Raw genomic sequence first — 18,978 nt, forward strand, 5'->3', positions numbered from 1 at the left:
AAAAACTTGGGTGACAGCTTAGGGGTGCTCACTATAAAATCATTTCAACTTTGCTATAGGTTTGAATTTTTTAATAATAAAATGTGAGAAAACAATCTTTTGGTGAACTAAGTTTGAAAACTGTCCCTAAGCAATTGGCATATTGCTACAAGATGTATTGACCTGATCGTAAGTGTTTCATGGCGTTGGTTTCTTAGGTCCTTCGGCATGCTACTTTTGGATAGAGTAATAGAGGAAACCACTTGTGATTCCTCTGCTTCTTTCAGACATTCTCACTCTTTCTTCTGTAACAATGTGTACTTTTAAAGCAGATGAGCTTCAAGGAACTCAGAAATGTTCTGAATTTTTTATAAATTAGTCTTGGGGTTATTGGGTTTCCTTTGGGGTGGGAGGGACCGTATACTTGGTGAAAAAATACAAGAATTTATATGGGCTAGGTTTGGCTCGATTATTCTAATCATGCATAACTGTCTTTTGTTTTAAGTTAGTTAGTGAAGGCATAAAGGAAAGCACATAGGGCTCGATTCCTAAGGGCAAGGCCTTTATTGCCCACAGTTCACACCCAGTGAGACTGTCAGCACGGGGTGAAGTTGGACTTTGCTAGTTGAGGAAAAATTTACAAATGCATTTGCTAGAGCTCTCCTGGCCTCTCCTGTTTTCTGATTTGTCCTGAGAACTTTTTCAGTAGCTCTCTGTCCCCTTCTGCCATTCCCCCCTCTATTTCAATTCTTTTTTTTCATGCTTCATAGCCTCTCTCCCCAACACATGACTTCTCTAGTCTCTGATGGATGCTGAACTCTGTAGGCTTGTGTCCTCTTTTCAGTTATGTATCTGTCTTTTAGGATTATCACTTAGTGCCATAAAGCATTTGGTTTCTATAACTTTTCCCCCTTTTTCTGGTAGCACCTTTAACCTTAAAGTTTATCATTCTTGTATCTTAACTATAGACCCATCAATCAACATGAACTTGTCACAGAGTCAAGAAATTCAATAAACATAATTTCTGTAACATAGAGTATTGCATTACCTACCTTTCAGAAAGTCAGGCTTCTAAATAACTCCAACTCAGAAAAGATATACTCCTTAAAAAAAAAAAAATTATGATCCTATGGTTAGACTATTGTCGGTTTAACCATATAACATTCTTATTAATCAAAAAACCAAAAATGTTTCCCACTGTTCACTTGAACATCATGCATCAAAGAGGCCAAGATGAAATTACAAGTTCTTCCTTCTGAACTTTAGTTCTGGAGGAAACTATGGGTTTTCAGGTGGATGAAGAATAATAGCAGTGACGAGCGATGATAATATAATTGAATAGTGTTTCTCTTTGATCAATATGCCAAAATCCTGCAGAATCTTAACAGGATCTTCCAGCCAATGAATCGAGCCCCCTGTGCACAACTGAACACCAACCACACTGTGATATTTTGTTCCAGAATATTTTACAGTTTCTTTTCTTTTGTTTTGTCTTTTTATTTCAACAAAATGAAAATAGAGCTCGGAAGTAAGTTGTGTGAGCCGCTCCTTTCAACATTTGCAGAATTTTCTACTGGCTGCATGCACCCAAGTGGATCCTTTATTTGTGAATTCTAGTAGTCTGATTGCTGCTATGGAAATGTGATCCAAAAATCATGATATTTTCCTGTGATAAGTGAAGTTCACACAGAAGAAATCAACATGTGTTTCTTATTCTTTTCTGGGGGGGAAAGTAAAATACACATCTGCATGTTACCTTTTATTCTGGCAGCTGCAGCTTACGTAGGGTCCTCCTACATCATAGGCAGTCTAAGACGCAACAAGACAAGATAATTCAAGTTCAGGGAGCTAAAGGAATTCCAGTCAAATAGGGCTACTCTAGGTCAGCTTTCCAGGTTAGAAAATAAAATGGGCAAAATTCTACTGTCAGAAATATAATATAGTAACCCAAGAGAAGTAAATTAGGCTCCATTGTTTGGCATATGAAGTACCCATCTCAGCCACTGGCCCTTCCACCAGACTTGCTGAGTGCAGGACTTTCTCTGTACTCACAAGTTGCTGGAGGCTTCTGGTCTGTTTCCCCAAATGTCAGTCATTCATGTGCCAACTGCACTATTACTTAAATTTGAAAAGCTTGATCTAAGTTACTATCGTAAGTAGCTTTTTAAAATCTATCATTCCCAGCAAAGAGAGGGAACGGTGATATCAATTGACAATTGAAACACTGGTATTGAATTCTAGTCATAGGCTGTTGTCTGCAAAAAGCTCTGAGCTAAAAGCCTGCTCTCTTTTTAAAAAAGGAGAAGAAAGCAGGTGTTAGAAGATAAAAACAGGATAGCAGCACCCTGAGACATCTTTCTTATCATAATCAAGAATCAGAAGGGAATTAAAGGGAATAACTATCTCTCCATCTGTGTTAGTATTGTTTACTGTCTTGTTTGAGTATCACTTAGTCACTTTGAACACCTTCTGGGATAAATCCAACACTTCAGAAACACTTTCCTAACCTAACCCACTTCATTTCATACATGAAGAAACTGAAGGTCAAATTGGGGCCAGGGAGAAGACGGAACCCATGTCTGACATTGTTGTTCTCTCTGGTGATCCACTCCATTTCTCTATAGTGACTTACACACATTTAAAGTTTGTTTGGGGGGAGGGGAGGGGTTGTTTTTGTTGTTTGCTTTTGTTTTTAAACGGCATACACCAAGACTTGTAGCCCTTGTAAGTACTTAGGGAAACATGTCTCAACAACATATTAGAGTTAAATCTATGTTTGTAAATTTCTTTTAGACTAGAACATATTCCATTTCCAAGAGCACAAAAAGAAGCCAATTAACCTAGTTCCAAGTGTTCTAATAGAGAAACACACAGGCACAATGACAAGTTATAACCTTAAACTGTTTTACCTTGTTAAAGTGTGTACTGTAGGCAGGTGTCAGTTAAACTCTGACTGGCAGAAGGAACTATATCTTCACTGGAGAGCAGATACGGTGACAGGTTGGATCTCCTAGTTTCAGAACAAAATCACTGAGCATGGTGCACGGTTGTTACAAAAATCTCGCTGGCAGTAAAATCTTGCCCTGTGATTTATTTCTTCTATGCAATTACCTTTAATTTAAATTGGGAAATAATAAAAAGTATTCTTTGCAGCATTAACACTATACTTTGTAAAATGATTCATCATCAAGGTAATAAGGTTAGCATAGATTGTTTTCTTTTTCTTTCTCATTAAGTCACTTAGAGAGATCTGCTTCTCTTTTGGAGCAAGGCTTTCAATTGTTGGCTTACAGAACAATAGAACACTTTTTTCTTGTTGGAAAATCTTAATTTCTTGGTACCATAGCAAATACTGAATTAAATACTTGTTGAAATATTATAGTAAATAAATTAAGGAATAGTGAAGAGTTCTCATTCAGAAAGATTTATTTTTGAACAGTGGTTGTTTGACTGTCAGTCAGATGCATGTAATGATATTTAAAAGTACCTATAAGTAACTTTACAAGTAACAATCCCATCTGTCAGACACTTTAATTGTCCTCTGACTTTTATCTACCATAAAAATTAAGGGAAATTCTCCCAAGGAAATGGTCTGGCTTCTCTTCAAATTTAATGTCAGTTTAAGATAAAAGTCAAGTGAAGTACAATGAAGCATAAGAGAATTAGTGTTTTGAGTTCATCTTGCTGCTGGTTGAATAAAAGTTTTATTTTTGCTAATAAGAATCTCACTTATCACTGTGTCTCATCAGGTTCAAATACCTAACCCAATCCATTTCAGACTAAACAGGGCTAACACCTGTATCTAGTCACGTAGGCATAGGAAGTTGCTCACTGCTCCAACATTGATGCAATTCCAGTTGCTTTGCATATTTCTTCCTATGTCTATTTGTCACGATACTGGGGCTTTAAGGAATGTTTTGGCTTTTCTCATATGGTTAAATCCTTATGAGCCTTTCTTAATTCAACTTTAACTACCTGGTGAATAGTTGTCCTAAGGACATCTCATCTCTTACTCTCTCTCCTTTCCTTTTTGCGGTGTTGGGGAAGCATGCTTCTCATTGTACCAGATACATAACCGGTTTGGACTTTACCCCAAATATTCAAGGCATTATCCATGCAGTTATTTGCTCTTGTTAATTTTGTGCATGCTTTTTGGAAGGCATCTGATAGCCATAGAAAAGGAACCTTTCTGACTTCAGATTCTGTCTTTTAGATTAAGAAGTGTAAAAATGGAGCAGAGGAAACTGAATGACCAAGCAAATACCTTGGTGGACCTGGCAAAGGTAAACTTGGGGTCTCAGCCCTCATGATTGGATCTGTTATAATTAACTACGGCACAATAACTAATAATGCTTTTGGAGGAGGCCACCCCAAATTTATTTAACAAATCATACCAGCAAACCACCCTAAAACGATGTTCCAACTTAAAAGAGATTTTTAAAACTCTTCCTTAATATGCTCTTCCCCGAGGTGTATTAGTCAACCCACATTTTAAAAGCTTTTCTACTTGCAATGATTTGGAAATACAAAAAGAAACCTAAGTGGAATATGAGAAATACATTTGGGATGCTCATTTGTAGTTCAGTCTCATCCCTATGAGAACAGAACTACGTCCTGGGTTCGACTATGAGGTTCACAGCTAAATAGGACTCATCAGTAAAATTATGTTTTATGTAATTTAAGCAAACTCAGAAGAATGTAAAGTTGGAATTTTAAATAAATTCCAAAAATTACATCTTAAAATGAAAGTTGTCCTTCAAAAAGAGTGATCACTTTTTATAATTTATGGTCTTTCTCCATTTCATAATTTAAAAATTGTACCTCTTTTTAAAAGTACATTAATAGTCCCCAAATTCTTTTGTCACATTTTTAAGATGTATCTGGTTGATTTTTGGTTGTTCCTTCCAAGTAAACTCCACTTTCAAAATATGAATATTTGTCAACAATCACAACAGTACATTTTCCATTTTCTTGAACTAATTCTAAACAAAAGATTAGAATAGCATTTATGTAAGTGTTCAGCCTTTTAATACAAATGCTTTGAAAGGGGCAACTCTCAGTTGGACCTGTATGTTCTGTTGTTTGATAAATCAGCTGTGTCTTTTATAAGCTTCAAGTATAATATATAAAACCTACAAATATTTTTCCAAGTCTCATGAAATAGCAATCCAAATTATATTCATTTTAATGTATATCAATAACGCAGGCTATATAAACATACAAGATGACTATCTGCTATGTCATAAATAGAAGATGATAAGTATTTAGAGTTACCTCTAGGAGAGTATATAACATGCATTTAAGCTGGGCAGCACACATATGTGAGACTCAAAGACATCCTTGATCAATATTTACACACATGACTCATGCTTGGACACGTCATAAACAAAGATGGGGCAGGCTCTTATATCACTCCTCAGTAAAATGATAAAAGAAATTAGGAATTTTAATTAAAAAATTGAACAGACCACATGGAAATAATATATATAAGATATATCATTTTACTACTGTGTTTCCCCGAAAATAAGACCTAGCAGGACAATCAGCTCTAATGTGTCTTTTGGAGCAAAAATTAATATAAGACCCGGTGTTATATTATATTATCATATCATGTCATATCATATATCATATTATATTATACCCGGTCTTATAGTAAAATAAGACCAGGTCTTATATTAATTTTTGCTCTAAAAGACCCATTAGAGCTGATTGTCCAGCTAGGTCTTATTTTCAGGGAAACACAGTACATACAAAGGGTACCAAAAAAAATGTATACATATTTTAAGAAAGGAAAACTATGTTAAAACTGTTATACTAAATATATACCAATAACAAAAGATGGATACAAGTCATGTTTGACTTCTGTAATTACAAGAAGTGCTCAAAGTGGTTACCATCAGCGTTGGCAAACTACTGCTTGAGCAACACTGACCAAAGTGTCCACTTGTATACATTTTTTGGCACCCCCAGTATATTATAATATATAATGTAACATGTATCATGATAGCTATATCATTTTACTTTACATACTGTGAGACTATATCTATGAGGCAAGATGCTGTTTCTTTAAAATTAATTCTTTAGTGCCATGCTTACTATGACTGTGGAACTGTCCATGCCACAAGGATTCAGTATTTTCTGAATAGATGTTGCTCACAAAGTCTCAAGACTATGTAGTGAAAATAAAGTTAAGGCGCTCTGTCTCCATGGCTGAACTCAGAGCAGCTGCCTGTGTTCTGAATAGTAACTTCCTTATATAAGCAGTTTATTTATCATCATTAAGAGGTTGTTTAAACAGGATTGTTAAGCAGGATAACAGCACATATTGCAAAGAGAAATGAGGTAAAGGAGGGAAGGCTTACACAAAGGGGCCTGACATGTGGAGAAGACTGCACAGAGCTAAGGTCAACATCCCCATTTCTTCTTTCTTGGCCAACTTCTTCCCTCTCTGGCTCTATGCTGATCAGCTTTGAGGCCCTCTCCTTGTCTCTGGGATACTTCCAGAAATATAACTGGGAGTCAGAGTTTTGAATACGCTCTGCTCAAGACAATCAATTGCAAGATTCACTAGGACACTAAAAAGATCTTCCTGTTTCAAACCACTTAGCATCTGATTAAGCCATAACCAATAAGGTGGCCTAGTAACTTCAGTATCTCCAACTTTTATTTCCTCAATGATTATCTGTAAAAATGTTATTTGACCCAATGCAGAGCCATAATTTGAAACATAGGACAGCAAAAGATATTCAGAGATTTTTTTATAGCTTTCAGTTCTGAAATTAAGTGATCAAATCAGTTTGTCTTAAACTTCATTCATATTCCACCCTCTAAATTTCTGCTACATCCCAATACCAACTGTGTTATTATTTACTGTTCTTTCAATCTGCTTGCTTTTAAAAATTAGCAGAATTTGCCCTCATTAATATTACATGTTGCAAAATGAATTCGATGTGCTAACTTTTGTAATAACCGCTAAAATATATACATAAATATTAAATCAAAACCTGTGTGTTTATCTGTACATCACCTGAAATCATTGGGCATACCACCAGCAGTACCTGCACAACATGAGCTGCAACTGGATCCAATTAATGCCTAAGACCCTACAATCCTGAATCCTGGCATTGAACAGACGCACTGAATTTGTGTTGCAAGGTGGAGTGTTCAGTTAGCTGATGCCCCCAGCCCTGTTGCACTGGATGTGACCCAAAGGAGACCAGCCCTCAGGTTCTGAGGTAGTCACTTCCAGGGCCAGGGTAAATAAGCCTGAGTTCTCTGTTTCTCTGTTCCTCTCAATCTTGTTTTCCAGACCCAGAATATCATGTATGACATGATTTCCGACCTAAATGAAAGGAGTGAAGACTTCGAGAAGAGGATTGTTACCCTGGAAACAAAATTAGAGACTCTGATTGGTAGCATCCATGCCCTCCCTGGACTCATCAGCCAGACCATCCGGCAGCAGCAGAGAGACTTGATTGAGGCTCAGATGGAGAATTACGACAAGCATGTCACCTACAATGCTGAGCGGTCGCGGTCCTCGTCCAGGAGGCGGCGCTCCTCCTCTACAGCGCCACCAACTTCATCGGAGAGTAGCTAGAAGAGAATCAGTTAACCACAAAATAAGACTTTTTGCCATCATATGGTCAATATTTTAGCTTTTATTGTAAAGCCCCTATGGTTCTAATCAGCGTTATCCGGGTTCTGTTGTCAGAATCCTGGGAACCTGAACACTAAGTTTTAGGCCAAAATGAGTGAAAACTCTTTTTTTTTTTCCTTTCAGATGCACAGGGAATGCACCTATTATTGCTATATAGATTGTTCCTCCTGTAATTTCACTAACTTTTTATTCATGCACTTCAAACAAACTTTACTACTACATTATATGATATATAATAAAAAAAAGTTAATTTCTGCACATACTGGTTTGGTCACTTGACATTTCTAAAGATTCACTTCTCTTGTTGTTTTCAAGGTAAAATGACTGGTTATCATCTAATGCATGTTGGATCACTTTGATTTCCGAAAGTTTGACCGTTTGGGGAAAGACTTTCAATTATTCCACGCCCTATTCACTAAGATTTTCCTTCATTATGAAATGTTATAGTCACAATCATTTGACCCAACCCAGTTCACTATTCTGTTTGAGTTTACAATATCTCATTTCAAATTTGTTTTGTTTCCAAATTATGTTGAAAGAGAGGTGGTTCTATCAAAACATATATAAAAACAAGAGGCATAGATGCCTTCAAGAATTATTTCATTCCAAATTTAACAAAAACTTTACTTGAAGAAAGTATCAGGTTACACCACTGTCGGTGAAATGATGGTGCATAATTTTAGGTGTAAACTAGTTATTTCATCTCTTTCCCCGTATTCATTTATTATTTGGGGCCCATGTTGTATGCCAAGTGTTTGGATTCTACACATGCATTTGCGTAGTTCCTAACAATTTAACATAAATGACCATAACTCTTAACATGTCATACATCACCTAGCAAATGGTCCCCTCTTGGTCTGTACTTACATATTTGGTTCAAGGAAGTAAATGGCATCCAGTAAATTTCACGAGTTTCATTACACTTGTTTCATGGGTAGTTTGGGTTGGTTCCTGTAAAAGGGAACTGGGTAGTTACTGCTGCAAACACATCTCTTTTCAAATTTACTCTAAGAATCCACTGGGTTTAACAGAACCATCTTTGAAGTGATAGCATGTGGAAAGCCCTCACGTGGTGGTATATGCTAGAGTCTACAGAAAGAACTGACCTGATGTGCTAGGGATGACACATCATAAATATAAGGCTTCACTTGGACAGCTCTTAAATCCACCTGCTTGGATTGGCCTAAACCTAAAATGACTCCTTCATTTTCAGAGAAATCTGCTTTGCGCTCCTCCCCTTTATTTTACACCACACCCTTTGCGGTGGACCCTACAACATTGCAAGTTGCTAGCATACCAAGTTTTCTTTAACATCACCTTGCACAGTTCAATGAATAAAATCACTTTTATAGCTAGTCTCCATAATTGATGTAAAAATCAAATATTTCCTTTCAAGATCAAGGTCGTAAAAGTATGATTCCTTTAGTTTGTGTGAAAATCGCACTGTGGCATATTTTGTGGGTATGAGTGACAAGGGAATTAGGTCACAGAATAAATTCAGTGTGCCACCGAGATTCTGAGGTACAGCTGGACTCGTTAATGAACTCTCAGTCACTCAGGCAGCACCTCACATGCTGAAGGATTGTGGCCACCAGTTTTCCTCAGATGGTGGATGAGGAATAATATGAGACACTAAAATAAAAATATCTAAACTGTATCTTCACTGTAAAGGAAAACTCAAGTTGCTTCAGTAAGACATTTGGTATAATATACAGCAAAATCTAACACCTTCTGGCCATAGCATTCTAAATCTACATTATTCTGTCTAAATTACAAGAATTTTCAATGTGCCACCTACCATCCCTTCAATGGGGCTAGAGTAAATGCATGTCTGTCTCTTCAATTTTTACATATATAATGTGATTATGTATAATTCTAATTTATGTATAAACCTCTTGTCCTTCTATTTCATCTATTCCCATTTTATTTATTTTACTGCTTAAAAATGGAACTGTTAGGTCAAACATTCATATTTTTCTGCTGTTTAGGAATATAAATCCAAAATTAACATATCTGTTGGATAAAATCACAGTGCCTCAAAGTGGAAATTAACAGTGAGTAGGTAAAAGGCTCTAAGTGAGCTTGTATTTTTATTTTTGAGGGAGAAAATATATATTATGAGAATATATTGGCATTCCTTAAATATGACTGCAATAGGGCACTTATCAGTTTTTTTTCTTTAAACACTTAATTTTGTACCATTTGTATATGTTCTAAAACATGTTCAGGGAATTTGGGGATTATTAGTCACTTAACAGAGAGCACTAGTTACAAAGGTAATATTGCTCTTAAAGCAGCCTACAGGGGGACGAAAAGGTGAACAAATATTTTCTAGTAATTGGGAAACAACTCCAGTGTGGAATCATTTGTAATTTTATGAGATTCCTATCCTCTGTCTCTTCTACAATGTATCACATTAAGAGGGTATTTCTTCTGTATTAATAATAAAGAGGACCTGAAAAGTTAGTAAAAGACAAAATACTGCTTTTTAAAAAAGAAATACTTATTTTTAAACTAGAAGATTAATTTTTTAGAGAAAAAAATTCTTTGCAAAGGTATTCAATAAAAACTTGTTTATAAAAAGGAGCATAAAAGTAATAACATGTGTTTTCACTCTAGACTGTGATAATTAGAAAACTTAAAACACAACAACACAAAAACACAGCAAGAAAGCATAAAATATGAGAAAGTATAAAACAAGGAGTACAAAGTGAGATGAAGCATAACAGCTTGACATGACACTAAGTAACAGTTGTTGAATTTACACTCTTAAAGAATAGAAAATATGAGATTGATCTAAAAACAAAACATATCTATGTGTTTTTTTTACAAAAGATGAAAAATTAAATGGTAGGAGAAGTTAAAACCCAAATTACAGGGGATAAGTAGGCTAGTGCAAACAAACAAATCAAAACAGTGGGCAATAGTCACTTCACACTACTGGAATTCAAGAGAAACAACCTGAAATCACAAAAGGATGGCCATGTTAGATTAATAAAAGTTCAGTTCACACTGAAGAGAAGGCTTACATGAATTGTATGCACTAAATAGCAAAACATATAAAGCAAAGTTATCAGAAATAAAATAAAAATTTGTGCAAAACTTTAATATTTTTTTCAGCCTGGAGAGATCAAATACCCCCAAAATTAATAGTCATGGTTTTTTAAGAAAAAGAAATATTTGAAAAAGATTCAAAGGTTGGCTATCAAGATGGTAGAGAAGATAAACAATATGCCTGCTTCCTTCTATGAACACATTAAAAATACAACTAAATTATAGAATAATCAACCTATAGAACCATCTGAAGTCTAGCTGTACAGAAGTTTTATAACTAAGGATAGAAAAAAGCAAAGTCCAGACTGGTAGGAGGGGCAGAGACACGAAACAAGCTGGCCCCAAACCTCTGTCTGGTGGTTAAGAATGAGGAGGGATATCTTGGCCATGGAGGTTCTCCCCGAAGGAAGGAGGGACCCTAGCACCACACCTGGCTCGCCAGCCCAGAATACTTGTGCCAGGAAGAGGAGCCCCCACAACATCTGGCTGTAAAAAACAGTGGGTATTCCAACCACCCAGGTGGGTGAGAAGGTTGTGGGAAACCCAGACATCCTCTTAAAGGGCCCACACAAAGCCTCACTCACTCGCAGACACTCACCGTGGGCTCCAGCAGAGGGACGGTACTCGGGGGTTGTTGGAGGCATATGGGGGAGCAGACAGAGGTGTGTGGCTTTGGGGTAGGGCTGGAAGACAGTTGTCATTTTCCCTGTATGGGGTCTTTCTCCTATGCAGCTGGCAGGCAGGCACCATCTTTCCTGTGTTGAGCCCTCCCCCACACCCAAGGCCAAATCTGTATCTGAATTGGTCTGGTGAGCTCGGCTGCTCCACCCTGCTGACTCCTTGGGACCCTCCCCAACTAACTCCCCCAACATCAGAGGCACTTTCCCAGAAGCAGCCAGCCCCAACAGTTATAGTCTTTCTTGGAAAACTATTAGAGTTTATAGGTCCCAGATGGGTGCTGACTGGCCTTGGTGTGCTCTGAGACTTTTGCTGAGTAGCTCTAGGATCAGCCTTGCTACCAAAGCAGAATCTACATTATTTGGTGACCACAACACTTCCTACTCTAGTAAATCCCTAAGACTCCACCTCACCCAACTTGTTACCACATAAGGCTTTATCAGTGGCTGAACCTGAAGGGAGGTAGCAGAAGGCCTCAGGGTGTATTGGCTTTCGGTGGAGCTATCCAGGCCTGGCACTGGTGACGGCCATCCTCAGTTCACAGAGGCTGACAGTCATCCTCAGTTCATCCTCTCATGTGCCCCTAGGTTTAGCAAAGGCAACAAACAACTGTGAATCACTTTGTAGCTCCTACCAGGTAGCCCCATCCACAGGACCTGGGCCTACACTGGAGCACCTCCCAAGAGGCCCCAGAACCAACATATTTGGTGATTGCCTTCAGACCACAGCAGAGCACCACCCAATTAGACCCACAAGTGGCACACATAAAGGGTTGTCTCAACAGGCACCAGAGCCTGCTGAGGTGAATCCCACTCAGTGGGGTAAGCCCCCTGAACATCAGCCCATAAGCTGTGGACATGGCCAAACCCCACAGCCAATCAGCCTGAGGGTCAATCCAACCATTGACATGCCAATAGCAATTAAGTCTCAACCATAATCGCGGGGCACACACATCCCACACAAGGGACACTCTGGAGCACCAGGAACAGGTGACACAGACACTGTGCCAGGGCCCCACAGAGCACCTATTACATAAGGTCACTCGGCCAAGACTGGGAGACATAGCCGATCTACCTAATACATAGAAACAAACAGAGAGAGGCAGCCAAAATGAAGAAACAAAGAAATATATCCCAAATGGAGACTACTCCAGAAAAAGAACTAAACAAAATGTAGGCAAGCAACCTACCAGACACAGAGTTCTGTATGTAGCAATGGTTATGAGGATGCTCAAGGAACTTAGTGAGAACTTCAACAGAGATAGGAAGCATAAAGAAAGGACATAGAAATCATAAAAAAGAACCAGTCAAAAGTGAAGAATACAATAACTGAAATGAAGAATACACTAGAAGGAAACACAAACAGACTAGATGAAGCAGAGTATCAAATCAGCAATTTGGAAGACAAGGTAGCATAAAACACCCAATAGGAAAAGCAAAAGGAAAGAAGAATCAAATAAATGAAGACAGGGTAACGGACCTCTGGGACAACATCAAGCATAATATTTGCGTCATAGAAGTACCAGAAGGAGAAGAGAGAAAACAAGGGATTGAGAACCTATTGAAGAAATAACAACTGAAAACTTGCCTAACCTGGTGAAGGAAATAGACATATAAGTCCAGGAAGTGCAGAGAGTCTCAAACAAGACAAACCCAACAGGCCCACACCAAGACACATTATAATTAAAAAGGCAAAGGTTAAAGACAAACGGAGAATCCTAAAAACAATAAGAGAAAAGCAGCTAGTAACTTATAAGGAAGCTCCCATAAGACTGTCAGGTGATTTCTCAACAGAAACTGTGTAGGACAGAAGGGATTGGCACAAAATATACAATGTTATGAAAAGGACCTACAACCAAGGGTACTCTACCAAGCAAGGCTATCATTTATAATCAAAGGAGAGACAAAGATCTTCCCAGAAAAAAAAAAAAGTTAAAGAATTTCATCACCACCAAACCAGTATTACAAGGAGTGTTGAGGGACTTCTTTAGACAGAAAAAAAAAAATTATAAATAATAAAATGGAAATAACTACATATCTATCGACAATTATTTTCAATATAAATGGATTAAATGCTCTCGTCAAAAGAGATAGGAGGGCTGAATTGAATAAGAAAACAAAGCTCTTACATATGCTGCCTACAAGAGACTCACTTCAGATTTAAAGACACACACACGGAAAGTAAAGGAATGGAAAAAGATATTTAATGAAAATGGAAACAAACAAAAAATCTGGTGTAGCAATACTTATACCAGACAAAATAGACTTTAAAACAAAGGCTAAACAAGAGACAAAGAGGACCCAGTAATCCAACTTCTGGGTATTTATCTGAGGAAACCCAAAATGCTACTTCGAGGAGACATGTACATCTATATGTTCATTGCAGCATTGTTTATAATGGCCAAGATATGGAAGCAGCCTGGGTGTTTGTTGATGGACTAATGGATAAATAGGTGGTGGTACATATATACAATGGAATATTGCTTGGCCATGGAAGGGAATGGGTTCTTGCCATCTACAGTGTCATGAATGGACTTGGATGGTATTGTGCTGGGTGGAGTGTCAGACAGAGAAAGACAGATGCAATTGGTTTCCCTTATGAATCTGAAGAACAAAATAAACAAACAAAACAGAAACAAATTCATCGATACAGAGAACATTTTGATGGTTGTCAGATGTGAGGGGGGTTGGGAGTATGGGTAAAAAAGGGTAAGGGATTAAAAAGTACAAATTCATTGTTACAAAGTAGTTATGGGAATGTAGAGTATAGGGGAAGGATTCCAGTCAATAATATTGTAATAACTATGTATGGTGTCAGATGGGGCCTAGATTTATTGGGGTGATAGATGGGAGGTCATTGAGAGGCAAGGTGAAAAAGATGAAGAGATTAAGAAGTACAAATTGGTAGTTACAAAATAGTCATGGGGATGTAAAGCATAGAGAATACAGTCAATGATATGGTAATAACTATATATAGTGCCGGGTGCATACTAGTCAGGGGGACTGTTTCTTAAATTACATAAAAGTCTAACCACTATGCTGCACACCTGAAATTAATATAAAATAATATTGAATGTTAAGTGTAATTGAAATATTTTAAAGGGGGCAAAAGGTGAAGGGGAATGAGAGGTCCAAATTTCCAGGTATAAACAAATAAGTCAATAATATATAGCATAGGGAATAGTCAATAATATTGGGATAGTGTGGTACGGTGTCAGATGGTTGCCAGACTTATCATGGTGATCACATCTTTAGGTTTATAAATGATGAATAGGTATGGTGTATACCTGAAACTAATATAATATTGTACATTAGCTATATTTTTAATAAAAATCTTTTAAAAAATGAATATTATCAGAATTGGCCCTAAAACTAGTGGAAACATGAAAGATGTGCTTTTTAATAAATACCCTGGGTTAACTAGATAGGCTTTTTTAAAAAGATAATATTAGACCCATATTTTACATCATACAAAAGATTAAACTCCAAATGAATCAAAGAGCTAAATGTAAAAACTGAAACTGCACAGTATTAGAACACAACATGAATGGATTTCTCTAAAACCCAGGTATAATGAAAGGCTTTCTGGAATCCAGAGTCAATAAAAGACTGATAAATTTGACTACATAAAAATTAAAAAAGTTTGCATAGCAATAGAAGATAAGCAATGTCAAAAGTAGCTGATAAACTGGGAGAAAATATTTGCAATGTTTATCATAGATGAAGGAGTAAAATCCCAAATATAGAGAAAGAATTCTTAAAATTGGAGAGAAAGATCTAATACCCTGGTAGAAAACATTATAATGGACAAAGCACACATCATTTACTGGGGGGGAAAAAAGAAAAGATAGAAAATGATTCTTAAACAGATAAGAGATGTTCATTTTAGTCATAATAAGAGAAACACAAATTAAAGCTACAGTGATAACCATTTCTCACCCATCGAATTGGCAGAAATTGAAAGTTTGACAGTATATTTTACTGGGAAGTAGACTGTACAAGCTTCAACACTCTGCTGGTAGAAATGTAAAAGGGTACAACCCTTCCCTCTGAAAAGAAATTTGACAATATCTAATAAAACTACATTTGATTTTTTTTTTGACTCAGATATCCATCTTCTAGGTTTTACTCTGAATATACAACTTCAAAATTATGAAAGAAAGTATATATATACAAACAATTTTATTAATTGTCGTGTCACTTATAATTGCAAAACATTGGATACAATGTAAATGCTTACATTTTAAAATTGTGTTCAAAATGGAATACTATGCAGCTGCATAAAAGAATAAGGAAGATTTCCATGAATAGATAGGGAATGACTTCCAGGATCTATTGATAAATGCCAAGAAAGCAAAATGCAATACAAATGCAATAATATTTGCATTAAAAGAAGAAAAACATCTATTTTTACAAGAAGAAATACTGGAAAAATAAGTCAAAAATTAGTGAAATTGTATACATACAGGTGATAGGTGGGAATAGGGTGGAAGAAATATGGGGGATTGATTCACACTTGTCTGAGCATAATAATAATGATATTTTTAACTTTTTCAATTGTTAATATTTGTACACCTAAAAATTGTATCAGTAAGAATATGGGAAAAACCCTAACACAGAATGCAAGCAAAATTAAATGAACCTCATTGTATTTCAAATGAAAAATATAACCATATCAAAGTATGTGTGTTAGAGGGAAACATCTTTTGCAATTTTTTATAACTTTATTTTGTACTAATCATAGATTTACAGAAACTTGCGAAAAACAGCACAGGGATTTCCTTATGTTCCTTACTCCATTTCCCCTAATGTTAACATCTTACATAACCATAGAATAATTATAAAAATAAGAAATTAATATTGATGCAATATTAACTAATCTAAAGAACTTACTTTCACTAAATAACCTCAGTCTAAAGAAATGTGTTCGGCTTGTTTTTTGCAGTAACATGACTTAGCAATTCTAAAACTACTTTCTGTATATTGGAAGGCTGAGAAAATGAATATATCGACAATGGAACCAGGTTTCTCATTGTTGGAGAAGGGAGTTATAAATGCAGACCAGGTTAGGCTAGGAAGAACCCTGTGGTATTGAATTGGAATTGAAGGCGTCAATATGAACTGATGAATATAGAATTAGATACAGATTTGTGTTTATGTAAATATATTTGTGCATTTATTTCCTAATTCTATTTGCTGAAAAGACCTAGAAGCAAAAATATCCCAAACCTAGTGTTCCAACCTTGAATTCTTAATATTATTCTCTCCTAAATATTGAATATCATTCTCTTTGTAGAAATGGCAGGTTCCAGGCATAAAGCAGGGAAGTTCAAGATTAACCTGGAATGGGCCAGCCCGATGGCTCAGGTGGCTGGAGCGCCGTGCTCGGGCCAAGGAGCTGTGTCCTTCACAACTAGACTGAGAAACAACGGCTTGAACCGGAGTGGGGCGGGGGGGAGGCAAAAGAAGGGGGGAAAAAGAGATATTAAGATTAACCTGGAACATCTTCTGCCAAAAAGTCAGAAAAGTCAACATGAGGACATGAGGGACATAAACACTAGTATGCACAAATCATAAATCTGGGATAATCTCAGCATCAAAAAATGCTGATATTAATAGTTTATAACCCATTGAATTTAAAAAAAGAAATCCATATGTCCATGCTTAATAAGTAAAAAGGGAAAATTCTTCCTTATAGTGGGTGAAAGTTTGTGGAAAACAGGAGGAATATTTACATAGAATCAAAATATCTTCCAATACAGTATTTCACTAATTACAAAGGGTAATTTTACTGTTTAAAAAACAAAAAAAAAAGGAAAGAAAAACCTGGGGACCATTTCCTCATCCAAGGAAACAAAGTAACATCACCAATAATGGCACAGACCAATGTCATATGCCTCGTGATATGATGCAATAAGGACACATCATTTATGTGATATTCCTGCCAAAAAAATGCATAACCTGAATCTCGTTATAAGAAACTATCAGACAATCCCAAAGACCAAAACCAAAAAACAGTGAATTGATTTTTACAAAACTGCACTTTTTCAAAAATATCAATTTTAGAAAAGATAAAGAAAACCTGAAGAAATGTTCCAGATTAAGAGAGACTGAAAAAACAACTAAGTATAAGTCATCTTTCTGGATTAGACACTGAAGTAGGAGGAAAAAACAAATTATAAAGTACTTTACAAGGACAACTGGCAAAATTTGAATATGGACTGTGGATTAGGTAATAGTATTGTATCAATCTTAATGTTTCTTATTTTGCTAACTATGTTGTGGTTATAAAAGACAAGTCTTTGTTCATAAAAAATACATATTCAAGAATTTGTCATGAAGGAGCATAATGTCGTCAACTTATGCTCAAATGATTCAGAAAAATGTCACCTGTGTATGAGGTGGAAAAGGTGGGGGGTGCAGGGAGGGAGATTGATACAGCAATATGGAAAAATGTTAACAATCAGTGAATTTAGTTAAAGGGTACACAGAAGTTCTTTGCATTATTCCTACAACTTTTCTGTAAGTTTGAAATTATATCAAAATAAAACATTACAAATAGTAAAAGACCATCAATAGGGGACAGATATAAGAAGAGTTCTTTACAGAAAGTAAAAAGAATGGGTCAGGTCTATCAACAGTCATGGAAAACTCTCCAAGGTATAATACTATAGTTTTTTTGTGTTGTCTTTTTTAAGTTTGGGAAATAAATGAGTTATTATCCCATTTATATAACACACAAAACTGTACATATCTCTGTATTCATATAAGTATATGCAAGTACGTAGAAAAATTATGACAGAAAATACTAAAAATATGGAGTTAGTTACCCCTGGGCAGGAGTGAAAATGTAGTTGGAGTGATCAAGGAAGACTTCTACTTCATCTATATTGTTTAATTTTTTTTGAAAGAAAATGTGCTCTTGTGTTAATGAAAACAAAGTAAAAGGAAAAATGTTTAAAAAATACTAGAAAGTGAATAAGTGATAAAACAGGAGAAATGGGTGAGTATGGCTTCAAGAGTGCTGGGAAAGAACTACCCGTGAACAGAGAAATTATGTTTGTTCTAATATCCAAAAAGGGAGGTTGTGAAGCTCGATGCAGGTATAGACATGTTTGGAGGTGTGGGAGAGGGAAGTTATTTCATATGTAAAGACGTCTGTTTCTCTATAAAGGAGGATGTGTTATCAACTAAAAAGTAAGTTAAAGAGGAGGCTTTCAGAGTCAATTTAGTCTGAAGAAAACAAGCTAAGGAGAGACGTGACAGCTATCTTCAAATACTTGGAAGGACCTTCTGGAGGGAGGTATGGATCCACCCTACCTGGACAAAGATCTTGAAAGGCAGATTTTTGGCTCAAAATCATAAGTTTCCAATAATGGAAAAGGCTTCTTTGACAGGGAATGAGTCCCGTGGCACTAGAATTATTTAAGCAAAGGTTTGAGGACGTTAACAACCATATTCGGTGTATACCAAGATGTCTCAAGTTTCTGCCTCTTGCTTATGCTCCAACCATTCTCAACAGTTTTCTATCCAGAGTGATGGCAGTTTGTGGTAGGGCCTTCCTGTTGCCAAGTTATTTGACTCCAGAATTTGCCTCTTAAAAAATTGTTA

At 36.4% G+C, this 18,978-nt stretch overlaps 1 protein-coding gene across 2 annotated transcripts in view; it reads left to right on the forward strand.

Annotated features, from left to right (window-relative positions):
- KCNN2 (potassium calcium-activated channel subfamily N member 2) overlaps positions 1-7,898 on the forward strand; it is a 375,548-nt gene extending 367,650 nt beyond the window's left edge. The window contains exons 11-13 of one of the 2 annotated variants that reach the window (XM_033111136.1): positions 1,499-1,507; positions 4,193-4,262; positions 7,289-7,856. In XM_033111136.1, the coding sequence (XP_032967027.1) occupies positions 1,499-1,507; positions 4,193-4,262; positions 7,289-7,576 (367 nt within the window). In that variant the 3' untranslated portion in view covers positions 7,577-7,856. Of the gene's footprint in view, positions 1-1,498; positions 1,508-4,192; positions 4,263-7,288 lie in introns of both variants that reach the window. The other variant, XM_033111137.1, reaches the window with a different exon arrangement.
- Positions 7,899-18,978: the final 11,080 nt, after the last annotated feature.

This window comes from Rhinolophus ferrumequinum, chromosome 7, assembly GCF_004115265.2.
Source record: "Rhinolophus ferrumequinum isolate MPI-CBG mRhiFer1 chromosome 7, mRhiFer1_v1.p, whole genome shotgun sequence".
NCBI lineage: Eukaryota > Metazoa > Chordata > Mammalia > Chiroptera > Rhinolophidae > Rhinolophus > Rhinolophus ferrumequinum.